General features: G+C 37.8%; 1 protein-coding gene across 2 annotated transcripts in view; it reads left to right on the top strand.

Moving 5' to 3' along the window:
• LOC139737631 (protein PALS1-like) overlaps nt 1-16,492 on the top strand; it is a 138,284-nt gene that overhangs the window by 72,902 nt on the left and 48,890 nt on the right. For both annotated transcript variants that reach the window (XM_071648305.1, XM_071648304.1), the window contains exon 5: nt 4,900-4,957. In XM_071648305.1, coding sequence (XP_071504406.1) covers nt 4,900-4,957 — 58 coding nt within the window. The remainder of the gene's footprint in view (nt 1-4,899; nt 4,958-16,492) is intronic.

Here is a 16,492-nt window from a genome sequence, read left to right as displayed (position 1 = left end):
GATCAAACCTTAACTCATCTCTTCTCTGAATTTGACAGCAAACTTCATTTACAAGTACATCTGATTGTTTTTGCATGCTAATAACAACATTTAGGAGTTTATTGCATTTTAAATTGTACATGAATAAACCAAATGATAAAAGTTAAGTGACTGGATTTGTACAATATTTTAGCATGTAATGTGAAGAAGAATTAAGCAAATGTTCATGTCTACACTATGTACATTAAAATGCCAGTGACAGCTGGCAAAAATTTCATGCCACATAGAAAGGCTGTCGGCTTGCAAAAATTTTATGCTGCAAATATTTCTGGTTTTCCAGTTTTATATTGCAATCACCACGATGGGAATTCAAACTCTCTTGTTTGCACTATGCTTTTGTTTAAAACTTGGTTTTTCTAACTAAAATTGGCATGGAAACAACAGTGATTAATACCTGACATAACAGATTGTTTTAAATTTAAGTGAATGGTATAGAGTAGTGCATTGGAACATTGTATATTCCCATGATTACATGTGTGAGTTAATTAGGTGATTTGCTGGGTTGGAAGGATCGTGATTTAGTTGTGTTGGTGCATTACAGCGTACATGTGGGCTGCATCCTGACTTTTCTGCTTTATTTCTGTTCAAAATAGTGAGGTCCAATTTGCCGGCAGATACGGTACTTGTTATTATTATTATCCTTGGGTAATATTTCTAACTACCCGAATGGATAGCTTTCAGGTTTTCTAAACAGCAGATTGCAGATGACACAGAACATGGAATCAGATTTAGGTTTAGGTTTCAATTAATAAACTGCAAGGACATCTTTCTGAAGTATGATTGATGATGTGTAAAATTTGTACCTCCCTAGTTTCTCTTTACTGCACATCAAAATGAGATTAAAGACAATTTTATCACAATGATAAAAGAGTGTCATATATTAATTTGTGAGCAAGCTGTCATTGGACTGATATAGTACAGTGAATTGAAGGATGGGATTTTAAGTGTTTCCTGCAAACTAGTGATTGTAGTATACTCAAGCGTACATGTGCTCTTCATTAGTACCATTCTCATTGCAGTAAATATAACACGTTATTTTGCATGTGATCAGGATCGCGATTCAAATTTTGAATTGTGTAGTTCAAGCAGAAATCACACAAGTCACACAAATTTGTCCATTTTTTAAAAAAGACTTGATGTTGTGCAGTGCAAACAATGACCGCAAAAAGTTACAAATTTTTTATACCACAATGCACAGTGCGTATTTTCCTTGCTATTTTTACCAGCTGTGGCAAGCCTCAGTATATTGAATTGGCATTGTGATGTAGTAAACATACTATTCATGTATATGCACATGTCAGCTTTTCACAAATAATTGCGACCCCAAAAGTTTTGACATTTTTTACAGTGAGAACGATTAATCAAAAAGATGTGTCCCTGATTGTCACCCACATTTTGATATTTTTACAATGTCTGAAGGTTTCAGGAGGGACTGTTGAAATTCAAGATTCTGTACCAGTACTAATTGAATTATCCATATTCAAGCTTCAGAATAACATACCTATGTTGTATGAGAGATGTGCCTCGGTTGAACCAATTAAAAACAGCAAAAGCACATTTAGAGATGAACAGATATGTGGATATTTTGAACTTTCTAATTTTGAAACTGGTTCAAATACTGAGCTTTTGATTTTGCTTGACCAGGCCCGAGACACTCCTGGTAATATGCAACTAGAGTTGTGATGTACTCATGGTGCACAAAGGTTGCACAGATAATTTTTTTATGCCTCCGCCACGAAGTGGTGCCGGAGGCATTATGTTTTCGGGTTGTCCGTCCGTCCGTCCTTCCGTCCGTCCGTAATGAATTTTGTGGACAAGGTAACTATCAAAACCTGTTGAGGTATCCTAATGAAACTTGGCATGTATGTGTATTAGGGGGTGAAGTTGTGCCTATCAACTTTTGGGTGCACATGCTCAAGGTCAAAGGTCAAAAGGTCAAGGTCAAATACATAAAATTTCACTATTTCCTTCATATCTACTGAATGCCTGAAGATATTTTCTTGAAACTTAGTGTATACATGTATTACCCAATTAAGATTCTCTGGTGAAAGTTTGGGTCATGAGGTCAAAGGTCAAAGGTCAAAAGGTCAGGGTCAAATACATCAAATTTCACTATTTCCCCCATATCTATTGAATGCCTAAAGATATTTTCTTGAAACTTAGTGTATACATGTATTACCCAATTGATATTCTCTGGTGAAAGTTTGGGTCATGAGGTCAAAGGTCAAAGGTCAAAAGGTAAGGGTCAAATACATAAAATTTCACTATTTCCACCATATCTATTGAACGTCTGAAGATATTTTCTTGAAACTTAGTGTATACATGTATTACCCAATTAAGATTCTCTGGTGAAAGTTTGGGTCATGAGGTCAAAGGTCAAAGGTCAAAAGGTCAAGTAAAAATATTAAAACTTCTTTTTTTTCTCCGTACCTTGGAAAATTGTTCAAGGTATCTTCATGGAACATAGTATATACATGTACTGACTGGAAGTGATTATCTAGAGAATGTAGAGTTCATGGGGTCAAAGGTCAGGGGTCAAAGGTCAAGTGCAACACTTCAAAATTTTACTATTTCCCTCATATTTATGCAATGCCAGCAGGGTTTTTTTTTTTTTACACTTGGTGTATGCATGTGTAACCTAATAGACATTCTCTGGAAAATTTTTTTTTCCTTCTTTTTTTGCCTCAAAGGTCAAAAGGTCAAAGATCAAGTGAAAGTGCTGAATTAACTTTTTCCTCCATATCTCGGAAGTGGCTAAAGTTATCTTGAAACTTAGTACATATTATTCATGTTCTACCTGAAAGTGATTATCTTTTGAATTTTAGGGTCAAGGGCCAGATGAAAATGGTAACAATTTACTATTCAATTCAGAAATTGCACGTTTTCTCCACACCTGTACCTTGAAAATTACTCAATGCCTAAATGTATGAATGGGGCAAAGTCAAGTTAAAGTCCTTAAATCCCTAGATACATGCTCTCCTATTCATCCAATTAAACCTAGGTCAAGGAAGGTGAACATTCAACACATTTGTGACAAACTTGTCATTTCAATATTTTGCCAATTTTGTGAAAATGTAATCACACATTGTCCACATGTACTATCTAGACCTATTGGGAAAATCATGCATTATGGCGGAGGCATACCAGTCGCCAGAGCGACATTTCTAGTTATCATTTATTTTACTACAGGATATACAGAATAACATCACAAGTCAAAATGGTTGTAGATCAGTAGAATATCATAGCGATAACAAGTTGTTATGCTTGAAACGCATCTGAGAAACTTGATGAACTGGCCACTAAAATGCTGACATATTTGTTCAGACCAAAAGTTTGCTTGTATAGAATACTGTATATGCTGTTATTTTCGCGTACAGATATTTTTGCGAATGAGGAGGTCACAGACATTTTCGCGAGATGTTGTTTTCGCGAATTGACACAGAGGCCTACATAAGCGCACTACTACCTTAGCATATGGTGACATTTTCGTGTGTTGTTAAATTCACGGTTCAATTGAGATTCGCAAAATTCGCGAAAATTAAACCCTCGCGAAAATAACAGCTTATACAGTAACTGAAGTTGCATTGATCATGCCCAAACATCGAGATGAAATGTGTAGAACAATATATAAAATGAGGTACCATGATTAATAGAGACTGACGATGATTAATAAAATAAAGCAACCAAAGAAGAAATTTAGGGAAATGCGCCAACCGAATGATCTTCTCTGTGTCCATGCTGGTTCACTTTTACAAGCATGCAGTAACAAGGTCTTACCACATGCAATCTTAATCCATTGTGAAAAGACCAGATTTTTGCCACTCTCTTGAATGCCTTGAAGCAGTTTTTCAGCATTTTATAATTTACTAGTTAAATTGTTATTTAAAACTGCTAACATGACTTGAACTACATTAGCAGTCATCTGTAAAACACTGAAAAAATAAATTGCTTTTTGAGGCCTTTCCTGTCCAAAATTTTCTCAAGTCCCAGTTTAGTCCCTTCTTTTTCACTAGATGTTCATGATAATACAGATTGAGCATTTCTAAGATCTTATCATGGACCCTTGTAGGGTCCATGATCTTATTAACGGCGAGTAGCAGCACAAAAGAAAACCTATATAAAATTTTGTTGGATTAGTGATAAGTAAATGTTAATGCATGAAGTGAATCCTGTAATTCAATGATTTTTGTCCTCTCTCTCTCTGATAACACTACCAAGCAGTGTAATGCTATTGCCCTGCTGCTTGTCATATTGGCGACATAGACAGTGCATGCATGTGCAGTACAGTAGCACCTGTACCATTGCACTGTGCGTAATCAGTCCACAAACAAAAATATTTAATAATCATGGGCTGAGTTTGTCAATTAAAATGATCTCTTTGTGAATTACTGTCAGAATTTATAATTTTGTTCTTGGAAACAAAATTTCGTGAGGTCATGAATTGTAATGATGGTAAACATCTCATAACAGGGATGGATAGGCGTTGGGATCATACATGTATATGGCTGATTGCTAAATTTTGGCAGCTGTGACGGCTCTGTGTTATTGTACATCTTTATAACAGGAGATGGCGCTATACAATGCTTAAACTTGGTATGCCAGTTCCCTGGATTACGGCGTGCGGAATCATTTGTTGAAAACTTGTAAGGTTATTAGCTTCCATAATTTTGCTATTGTATATGAGATTTTCATGAGACCTCTACCATTCTGTTGATATGATTTTGCCCTATCAAAGTCAACTTGAATGTAGTATAGAATTGTACTTTAACTCCAACCTTTTAAAGATCTCATAAGAGTGCGTGATGGATATTTGTCAAGTTGTTTTCATGAGTGTTTTTCTCATTTTTTTTCCCCCTTCAGTGTGTTAAGTCAAAGAAAATCAACCTGCGTGTGCGGCGGAGAACTGTCAGAGAAGGGGGTGAGTAAAAAAAAAAAGAAACCCTCCAAAAACAAAAGATCCAACGTCGTTGTGCAGTTGGTCTGGGTTTGAAGTTTTCTCTTTTTATGAGACTGGAATAATGCCATTGGCATGTGTTTAAAGCTTTATGTGGGTACATGGTTGTTATTGTGGTTGCCATGTAGCTGGTAACTTTAAGCCCTCAGAATGTCTCTGAGCAACCTCAAACACTGTTACAGACTGCATGGTACTTTCAACAACAACAAAAAATTAGTAACATCCTTCTTTGGTGTAGTCTGAATAAATATCACAGTTAGAAACACTGACATTGCATTATCATCAGAATACCGTGAGTGAAATTAATGCATTTGTGAGGACTCCAACTGCAGTGTATTATGGTGCATGTGGCATATCTGTCTGGCAGGAATCAATGGTGACACAAAGATTATTTCATTCCATTGTAAAAAGATGATGGGGGTCTTTCATACTCAGTCTTGTCAATAAAAGCTATCCAGCTGATGCAGGTAGAGGGCGCTATTGTAGATTAGCAGCAGACCTTACATTGATACCCAGCTGTCTGTGTATTGTAACCATTGAGAGTAGTTGTTTGCCTTGTTAATTACTTGTAACTGATATGAGATGTCCCCGTCTTCCGTTGTGAGGCAAACACAAAGAACTTTATTCTCTCAAAATTTTGGGGCATAGTGGATTTTCCATCTGATTGTCACAAAACCTGGCATAATTGTTGCAATTTCTAAGCTCAAGGAGATGCTTCCAGTGTCAAAACTTGCAACTGTCAGATTCCAATTAAAAAAAAAGTGGTGTAGTTTCTCACTAGTTGGTAGCGACATCACAGAGCAAGTGAATCTAGAGTGTCGTGCATGCTTTTCAGTTCTTTCACCTCAAAGGAGCTATGAGATGAACAGAAGCTGGCATGCTGTCGTGTTGATAGTGTGGCTCAATAAGAAATGGAAAGAGAGTCCATCTATAGCATAGATCTGCAGTGAAATGCCACTTCATATTCAAGTTGACTGCTAGGAATGAAATAGAATCAAGCAAACAGAATGTTTGCAGTTCTTTTTTAATGTTCCATATGAAACACGTTATGGAATTTTAATGATTCCACTGGTTTCACAAATTAGAGATATTGGTCAAAATCATACACAGGAATCAGAGGAGGAGATGATTTTATTGCCTCAGTACTTATCTATTGGATGTTCACAAATATATTGCAGAAATAAAGTTTTGTGGTCAATGATCCAGCAACTGCAGTGTGTAACCCCTTTTCCCCTTAAAATGATCGCTAAATCATAACACGACAGTACTTCAATGCAATAGATATAATTTAGTTCCCTTTTCGTGTCATTTCTAAGAAGGTGGTTTAGTGAAGATTAGTGTACAGGTTAATGGGAAGCTCTAAAAGGTGATGTCATCACTACCTCCAATTCGCATGTGTGGTTAAGACTGATACCACTGTTTCCTGGTAATGTGTAACACTTGAATATCTCATAATTTTCTTACTTATGTCAAATTCTAGCAAAATTATCTCTTTCTTTAAAAAAAAAAAAAGACTGCTTATCAAAAGTGAACTTGTATACCATAGTTATGTGAAGGCATTGCAGAGAAAAGAAGGGAAGGGGGCCCTAAAATCTTCTTCCTCATTTTGCAGCCTTTTACAGTACTATTATTCTGATATCAAAGGCAACATTAAGGAAAATTATAGAGCCCATGCTGATGCACGAAAGGCCATTAGTATTAGAAGGAAGATTTTTTTTTTAAATTTGTTATTGAGGTAACTGTTTTTAAGTGACGAAGAGAAGAAAAGAGAAGAAAAGAATGGAAATTTAGTTCCCTGTGCAACACTGGCAACAGTCTTATCTAAAATTGGATACATGTGATTTTATGCAGACTACCACGAGATAAATCTTTCTGTTGATGGCATTCTTTGCAAAGGAACATACTTCATTTGTGATTTTTTATTATTATTATTATTTTTTTGCTCAGTAGAGAAAGAATCTACAGTGAGTCTTTACTGTCTGACAAAAGCAGGACAAGAGCATGAAGATAGTGAACATTGGAGAAGCATTTGTAAAAAAAAGACAAGTAACAAATTATATTTGCTTGCAAGTTCACCATCACCTTTCGAATGTAATAGTATCATAGTATCATCTGAAAACAAGGCTTATTTTTTTTATTGTACAGAAATCAAGTGTCATAAATTCTTAGACCCCGTTTACAGTGAGTGAAACGCGGCCGAGCCCGGTCTTCATTTCACTGTAAACGCACAAAAGGCCAAATGCGGTACCAAAATCGGCCGCGCATTTGGCCAAGCTCTGGAGGTAGTCTCGAGCCCTGCTTTTTCTCACTGTAAAGGCAACCTGGGCCGGTACCAAATTTAGTCTGGCTTCCAGACCCTCTGCCCGTACTATAATTTCGCTATTCAGGATATTAACGCCCCCAACGTCGAAAACTAGTATAGTTGAAGGTGGTTTTGTCCTGCAAATGCCTTTGCCTTCGGCAGAGGCGGCGACTTCATTGCGGGGCGGCGACTTTGTCGCCGGGGAGTCCAGTTTGCAAAGGGCCTGGAAACCAGACTATACCAAATTGCGAAATAGTGTTTGTTTACAAGCAGAGGGCCACTAAGACTAAATATTGAAAGGTTTGAATTAAAAGCCTGGGCTGAGCCCGGCACTGTAGACAGACAAAATTGCGGGGCCCAGCCCACTGTAAACGGGGTCTTACATTTTCATGCACAGAATTAACTCAATTTGATCATGCAAAAAACAAACAAACATGATTTTAACCTGAGCAGAAACTGTGTGTGTCATTTGAAATGATTATAAAACTCAGAACAAGTAGATATGAAATGACAGCATCTGTGGGGTTTTTATTTCCTTCTTTTGTTTTAAAAGGAGTGGCACTTCTTGTAGTCTATTCATTGAAATAAGGTACAATGTAGGCAGAAGTAAATTAAACATTGTTGTCTAAAATCTCTCAGCCAAACAGAAGTCTTTACTCACAGAGGGCCACATCAAGCACATGCTCACATAGGGCCTTTGTCGAAAAGTATCATGATCAGAGTCTGTCAGTTGGTTGTACTTGCATGGCTTCTTGAATTGATGATTATTTCAATGTCACAAAAGGGCACTCGTTTTCCAACAATTCTGTTTGCTCTTTTATTATCATTGAGACAGATAAACTCCCCTACACCAGAGAAATTGTGTCTCAAGAAAATCTTAAGCTACTTGGGTATAGGTCTGCCATATAAACAAAACCCCTGGAAAGTACATTCAGCCCTGTTCTATTTCACATTAATCAAGATCAAGTTTGTGGAGTTGGGTGATTTTTTATTATCATTATTATTATCATGATGATGATGATGATGATGATGATGATGATGATGATGATGATGATGATGATGATGATTATTATTATTGATGGGGGAGGGGGAACAAATCATATATACCCACACATACACATGTATGTAATATGAAAAAGTCACCTTGTAGTTATATCACTCGTGTCATATAACTTGAGATCAGACGTCACTTCAGACTGAAATTTTGATGCTGTAACATCATGAAAAGTTTCATGGCAGATAATTATTGCTTTAGTTCCATATACCCACAATTTATCACCTGTGTAGGGTACAAATAGAAAACAGTACAAATAAGAATGAGGTAAGTATATTTTGTCAGCAAAACACAATTATGCAAATAATTGAAGTGGTTATTTGGGCATAACTTGGGGCATGCAGACACTCACAAGCTTTGCTAGCCTTAGAGGTTCTGCTTTAGGAAGATGTGTGCAACACGAAGGTTCTTGAAAACCTTTCTTTGATAGTGTTTCTGACTGGATTACCTCACTGAAAGGCACTCTAGTCCATGACAGGAAGGCACACAATAAAGACAACCTTCAACACTGGTTGTTAAAGATAGCATCCTAATTCATAGATTATTCACAGTCACAAGTCAGCCCTTGTTATGCCTGTCATGGTGTATGAAACGGAAAAGTTCATCAGACTATGCATAATTATAGAGGGAAAAATGGACTGATGAAAATAAATGTATAATTTTAAGCATTGCATGCTACCAGCATGATTTTTTTTTTTTTTTTTTGTCACATGGTGCCAATTAGCCAAAGTCAGTTGACTCTACAGGTGGCTCTGGTTATAAATAGGCATATATTAAAAGAAAAAAAAAATAATGAAATCGTGCTATTGGAGTATAACACAACACTGGAGCACTGTGCATTGTAGCCTACATCCCATCTCCTCACGGTCATCCATCTGTTTTGTTTATACAAACATTACTAATTCCCTCCCTGCTACAAACAAGTGTAATCCACTTCTCTCCCCTATTGAGGTGAATGGAGCAGTCCTTGTCAGTGTGGAATGTGAAGAATGCTGGTCTAGACAGAAGGTCAATGAATAAGTGAGCTGAGATTTGGAAGGGGGGCTGTTCTTGCACTGTTCTCTCTGTATGGGTAGTGAGCAAGAAGAAATGGGTAGTGATCAAAACTGGAGTCCCTCCTGTTTCATTACCCTCCCTAAGCTGGCTACTTGTACTCCCTTGCCCTGTGTGACTAGTCTCGTGTGTGTGTTTTGCTGCTGTAATCTCCGTTCTTTTTTGTGTTACTGCATTTTCATTCTTTTGAATCACTGTACAGTTTTGCTCCTTCACGTCAATTAACCTCATATTTCAACAAGGAAAACAGTAATAATAATCACCGATCTGTGTGCAGTGAGCAAATAGGAACAGTAAGGACGGTGCCTGTTGGTAGTGAGTGCAAGAATAGAAGGCACGATTGTCAACCCAAGTGGTAGTTGATTCCAAAGAGGGAAACAACTACACACCGCAGAATTAGCGGACCTGCCAGTGCACATTAATTTTGATGCGGATCTATTCATGGCAGAAGCCATCGGCTGATGCATGCTGCTTGTCCAACGTGTGTGTTAAAAGTGCCGTGAAGGTGGTTTGAATAGACTGGTACAGTATAACAGCAGAAACCATCTGTTGCAATTCAGGGTATATCATTCAGGCATGCAGGGAAAGACTGGTGGACTGGCCTAATGGACAGGCTATGATGGTGAGTGAAGGCATGGTCAAGTGATGACATTTGTTTTGATGACTTGTTTATGTGCACTGCTATCATCACTCCTAATAGCTCCAAGGCTGTACACTCCATTACAGTGCTATATATGATAGCTGATGCTATGTATAAGTAGGCCTACATTATAGCTGATTGCAACAAAACAGGCTGATGGATTGCGGTGCAGCATTTGTAAAAGACTTGTAATGCAGCAAATGAAATACATGTGTTGTTTTGTCTAACCTGGTGCTTCCTGTCCTCTTTCAGGTTATGATTTGACTGAACACTAGAACAGCAAAGAGTTGACCAAACCAAGGACTCAAAGGAGGTACATGTACATTTGTGCTTGTACCTCTTTGACCAAGCAATCATTCGATAGTCAGTGTTATGTACAGTCCTAGAGCTCTTGGGCATGTTGTGTACATCAAGACCTCTAAAATGCCAAATTTGATTTTTTTTAAAGTGTCTTATTTGTGAAAACCATAACAATACTTGTAGTACCATGGCTATATATATCCACATTTCATGACATAAGATTTCACTGTGCTACTTCTGCGTATGGGTAAAGATATACGCATAAGCATTCAAGAAACTGTGGGTGTCTGTCTTCAGCTATTGGTGTAGAGTAGTGCTTTTATACAAAGTTCTGCATTTACCAAATGTGATCAGGTGACCTGGCTGAGTGGAAAATGCCGTAGCATGTCAAGTTTATTTGGAATTTCAAAATTGTTGGTTTAGTTTCCTGATTGCAGAAGAAGTTTATATATCAATAAAGTTTAGAAATGTCAAATTGAAGAGATTTTACTTTAGTTGCTTCACCAACCCCCCCCCCCAAAAAAAAAAAAAACAACAACAACAACAGTATAATTAACTTCTGACCTCAGAAGAAAAAAGGAATGTGATATAACCGGTTACCTATAGGAAAACTTTTGTATGTGAAAAATATGGAAATTCTTAGAATATGTAGGGCCTACTGGTATGGATATATGGATAGATGGATAGATAAATACATGTACTGCTGCCAGAGAGATGGCTTAGGAAACAAAATTGTGCCAATAGAACAGAGCTGTCAATTGCAAGGAGGCAACTTTCCTTTGGCCAGCATCGACATTCTCTGTACTTGTCAAGTAACAGGCATGTAAATTAGCACAACACTGTCACTGGTAATAGTCTTCTGCATCACTGGTCATGTTTTATAGTCCAGTTGATAACTGTTTATGCCATATATTTCGCTGGGTTTTTATTTTCGTGAATTTCACGAGTTGGTTGCTATTCACATTATGTGAAAATATTAATTCTGATCTGCAATTCTGCAACGCAATGCATAACATAAATTTTCCCATCCATTGCTGTACTCCCCAATCACAAATTAAACCAAATGCAAAATTGTTGGTAAGTCCCGATTTGCAAAAAATTAGACTCGCTAAATATTTGGCACGTACTGTAAAAACAAGGAATGTTCGCGTGCATTTTGATTTTGCGAATTTCGCGAGCGGCAACATTTGCGAAATTCAAATGCACGCGAAAGTTCTTGCCTACACAATATGCATTGGATGCCAGTGGCAAGTAGCAAAAATTTCATGCTGCGAGAAAGGCCGTCAGCTCCGATTCGCGAAATTTTCATGCCGTGAATATATCATGTTTTGCAGTAATGATACAGAATCGAATAGGAGTATTATTTTCCTTCTATCTGTAATTCAGAGGATCATATTGTTTTGTGTACTGTATCATTGCGCTCAAGACTGAACTTACAATGCTGCTTAAGACTGAACCTATAATAATGCTTTTATTGTTATAAAAATGCAGATAAATCATTTACATTGTATTCATTGTTGAACCAACTCTATTTTTGCTTGAAAAGTATGTGATAACATTTAAGTACTGTGTACGGCATATATTTCGCGAGTCTAAATTTTCACAAATTATCAGGACTTCCAGATGATTTTGTGAGTGGTTTAATTCGCGATCGTGGAGTCCTGTACTAAACGGAGAAGTGTACACACATACGTCACATTCACATGGGGATCAGAGTCAATATTTTTTGCGTGTCTTTAATTTCGCGAATAGCACCTGACTCGCAAAATTCGCGAAAATAAAAACCTCGCGAAATATTGGCCGTATAGGCCTACAGTACAACATGTTCTGCTGACAGAGAGTAGCAGAAGGGTGTGTGATACATGGTGTACATTGTACTGCGACACAAGTGTAGGGGTGCGCACTGGTGCTGGGATTGAGGTGTTTTGTTTCTGTTAGATACTGTGAACATGGCTCCATTGCTTATCTCTATCCAGGCAACTGCAAGACCAGTAAGGTCAAGGTTAAAGGTTGCAGACAATATCCCAAGGGGAAGTGAAAGGATGACTTCATATCTGATTGAATGCTCCTCCTTCAGATGTGCAAAATTCCTCAACTATACAGTCAGATATATATCCTTGGCATTAGAGTTGGCGTATCTTGCGTGTGACTGATAATGTGTCGTGTGAATTGAAACAAGTCTGTTTATCAGTCACAGTGAAACACAATGAAACAGTATTTCACTGGCTTTTGCTGGCATGAAAATAACTACAGGTGCTGATTTGAGACAATCATTGTACAGGGCCTCTGTAAGTGCATGTGTAAGCCCACAACAGGCTTGTTTCACATTACTGATTTTCGAGGGAAAAAAAAGTGTTTGTGAAGAATCAATGACATGTATGGTTGTGATTAATTGCTCATTGTCTTTTGGGGAAAAAAATGTGTAGTGCTAGTAAATGTTGACTGTCATGGACCCCGTTTACAGTGCGGGGCTGGGCCGAGCCCCGCAATTCTGCCCGTTTACAGTGCTTTTAATTCAAACCTTTCTGTATTTTGTCGTAGTTGCGCTCTGCTTGTAAATAAATGCAATTTGTTAGAGTCTGGTTTCCAGACCCTTTGCCAACTGGATTCGGTGGCAACGAAGTCGCCATTCGGCAAAGGCCTTTGCCAAAGGAAAAATCCTTTGCAGGACAAAACCATCTTAAGTTATACTAGTTTTCAACGTTGAGAGGGTTAATATCCTGAATAGCAAAATAGTACGGGCAGAGGGTCTGGAAGCCAGACTAAATTTGGTACCGCATTTGGCCCAGTTTGCGTTAACACTGAGAAAAGGCCGGGCTCGGCCGCGACTCAGCCGCGACTCGGCCGTGGCCGAGACCACCTCCAGAGTGTGGCTAAATGCGCGCCAATTTTGGCCCCGCATTTGGCCTTTTGCGCGTTTACACTGAAATGAAGGCCAGGCTCGGCCACGGCCGAGCCCGGCATATTCGCTCACTGTAAATGGAGTCTAAGTCCTTGCATTGATTCTGGTGACAAATTCATGTTTGGAGAGACTCTACATGTACATTGTATCTATACTTTACTCTAAATGATTGATTGTGCCATTGATAGATGATATACATGTACTATGGATTTTGATGGGCCAGCCATGAGTAATTGAAAATGCCAATATTTGCTGAAGATAATGTTTAAGTGCTGCTATGTTTTTGACATTACTGTGTATGTTTTTAGCTTTTGCCTTTAGCGTACTCCTACCACATCATGGTGTTCAATGCACTTTGCAACATACATGAAGTTTGGTCAAATGCAGCAAAACAGAAATGTACATTGTACTGTATATGCAGCAGTGCATTATTACATGGGCAATTTCTCCTTTTTATGCCTCCGCCACGTAGTGGTGCCGGAGGCATTATGTTTTCGGGTTGTCCGTCCGTCCGTCCGTCCGTCCGTACGTCCGTACGTACGTCCGTCCGCTTTCGTTTACGCGATAACTTGAGTAATATTTACTGGAATTTTACCAAACTTGGTCCAAGTATGAAGTATGATGGGGCAATGATTTGATTAGATTTTAGGTGAAATCGGCAAAAGGTCAAAGGTCAAAGGTCAAGGTCAAATCATGAAATTTATCCGTTTACGCATTAACTCAAGACTGTATGGAGCAAATTTCACCAAACTTTGTTGGAGGATGATGTATGATGGGACAATTACTTGATTAGTTTTTCAGTGAAATCGGACAGAGGTCAAAGGTCAAAGATCAAGGTCAAATCCTAAAATTTATCTGTTTATGTGATAACTCAAAACTGGATGAAGCAGCTTTCACCAAACTTGGTCCAAGGATGATGTATGATGGGACAATTAGTTGAGTAGATTTTAGTGACATTGACAAGAGGTCAAAGGTCAAAAGGTCAAGGTCAAATGCTAAAAATGTTGCTATTTCCCCCATATCTATGCAATGCCCGCAGTTATTTTCCTGAAACTTCGTGTAGACATGTACTACTGCATAAAGATTCTCCAGAGAGAGTTTCATGTCATAAGGTCAAAGGTCAAAAGGTCAAAGGTTAGGTGAAAATGTTGCAATAGCACATTTCTCACAAATGGTTCAATGTATCTTCATGGAACTTGGTACATATGCATGTACTGACTGGCAGGGATTATCTAGGGAATTTAGGGGTCATGGGTCAATAGTCAGGGGTCAAAGGTCAAGGTTAACTCCTCAAAATGTTACTATTTCCCTCATATATGCAATAATTGCATTATTAGTTTTAAAATTTAATATATGTACATGTATTACTTAATGGAGATTCTCTTGGAAGTTTCCAGCCAGAAGGTCAAAGGTCAAAGGTTAAGGGTCACAGGTTAGGTTTAAATGAAAAAAAAGATATATTTTGTACTGTAATTACACTCTTTCTTCATACCTTGAAAATTATACTCAATGCATTTAAACTTATAATAAGGTCGGTCAGAAGTCAAGTAAAAATTTTCAATTCCCCAAATATGTGTACCTGTACTCTTAAATAGACAATTATAGCAAACCCAGTTCGTGGAAAGTGAACATTCAAGATATTTCTGATAAACCTGTTATTTCGATATTTTGCCAGTTATGTGAAACTGTCATCACACATTGTGAAGACATTGTACTATACACCTATTGGGAGAATCATGCATTATGGTGGAGGCATCAGTCGCCGTAGCGACATTTCTAGTTTTTCTTCTGATTCCACAGAATACCAGTGGTCCTTGGTTTGCATAATTTTACATTATAACTGGCCAATCCAGAATTAGAAGACGGCCCACATACACAGAGATGTAAATTATTCTAATAATGCTGTTAGTTTGTGATTGGAAATTGATTTTTTTGCATGATTGATACTGTGGCATCTTGTCAATTGATTCTACAGTTTTTCTACAAGAATTCAATATCAACTAGGAAAAAAATATTGCCTGTGGCGAGACATTGTATGCATTTTCCATAAATGCTTTGGTTTCATTATTCATGGTTATATGCCATGTACATATAATATGCTTACAAATGAAATTGACTACCCACTGATGATGCTATACAGCTGTGTACAGTTGTGTTAAAGATTTTTGGGTATGTTTGCTGCTAGTATGTTAGTATTCATACATTATATGATAAGATCACCAAATTGCTTGCATCTGGAGTATTTACTAAGATAAATTTTCCCATAATAAGCAATGCACATGTGCAGTGTAAATGTTCAGTAATCATCCCTGACTCCATGCTATAATAACTTTTATGAACCAAAAGTCTACTTTAGGTTGTCTCATTGGCCTTGTTGCAATAGAAGAATATTTCTCTATGGCTGTACTATGATAATACAACAGTATACTTTGCCTTAAAAGTTTCAGGTTAAAGCTGTGGGCAGAGGTGACACCAAAATAGTACTATCCACTGAGGGGCGTAGCCTGAAGTGAATAGTACTAATGGAGACACTGAATAGTGGGCCTCATCTTTCACTGAGTGTAAAATCTTGTTCCGTTGCACAAGTAAAGACCATACATTTTTTGTTTTACACAACACCTCGGACATCAAAAGATGTGGTCCACACGGATTCTTAAATTTAGTACAGAAATGGCAACCATTTTTTCATGAAAGGCAAATGAGAAACACAGTCTCAGTCAATCAGTCAAGTACACGAGACTGATAGCTGGAAATTAGTTGTTTACAGTAAAATGATTGACAGAATGCGCACTTTGTAACTGGCAAAGGTCTGTTTATAGTGACATCAGAGCCGTGCAGTGGAACAAAATCTATGAGTTGAGCAAGAGTTTTAACAAGGGAATCAGTGGAAATTGGTGACATTAGCCTTGCATTACTGTAAAACCAGAAATACTCGCGCCAAGAAATTTTTCATGAATTGGAGCCGACAACCTTTTTCGCGACATAAAATTTTTGTGAACTGCTATTGGTATTCAATGCTATTGGTTTTCAATGCATAGTGTAGACAAGAACTTTCGCATGCATATTAATGTCGTAAATTCACAAAACAAAATTGCACGGCTGACAACAACAGCGTGCAATGGTACTTCTGACTGCATGTCACGTGATGCGCTACATTCTTTTTAGGTGTTGTATAACAGTGATTGTACGGAGCAGCACAGGATGACATCACAAATGCTGCAAATGCCCCTGTGACCCATTTCACAAAT

This window comes from Diadema antillarum, unplaced genomic scaffold (assembly GCF_040938485.1).
Source record: "Diadema antillarum isolate AM-2024a unplaced genomic scaffold, OU_Dant_1.0 seq00000697_RagTag, whole genome shotgun sequence".
In the NCBI taxonomy this organism is placed as follows: Eukaryota; Metazoa; Echinodermata; class Echinoidea; order Diadematoida; family Diadematidae; genus Diadema; species Diadema antillarum.
The sequence above is the reverse complement of the archived record's forward strand: the minus strand, read 5'-3'. Positions and strand labels throughout refer to the sequence as shown.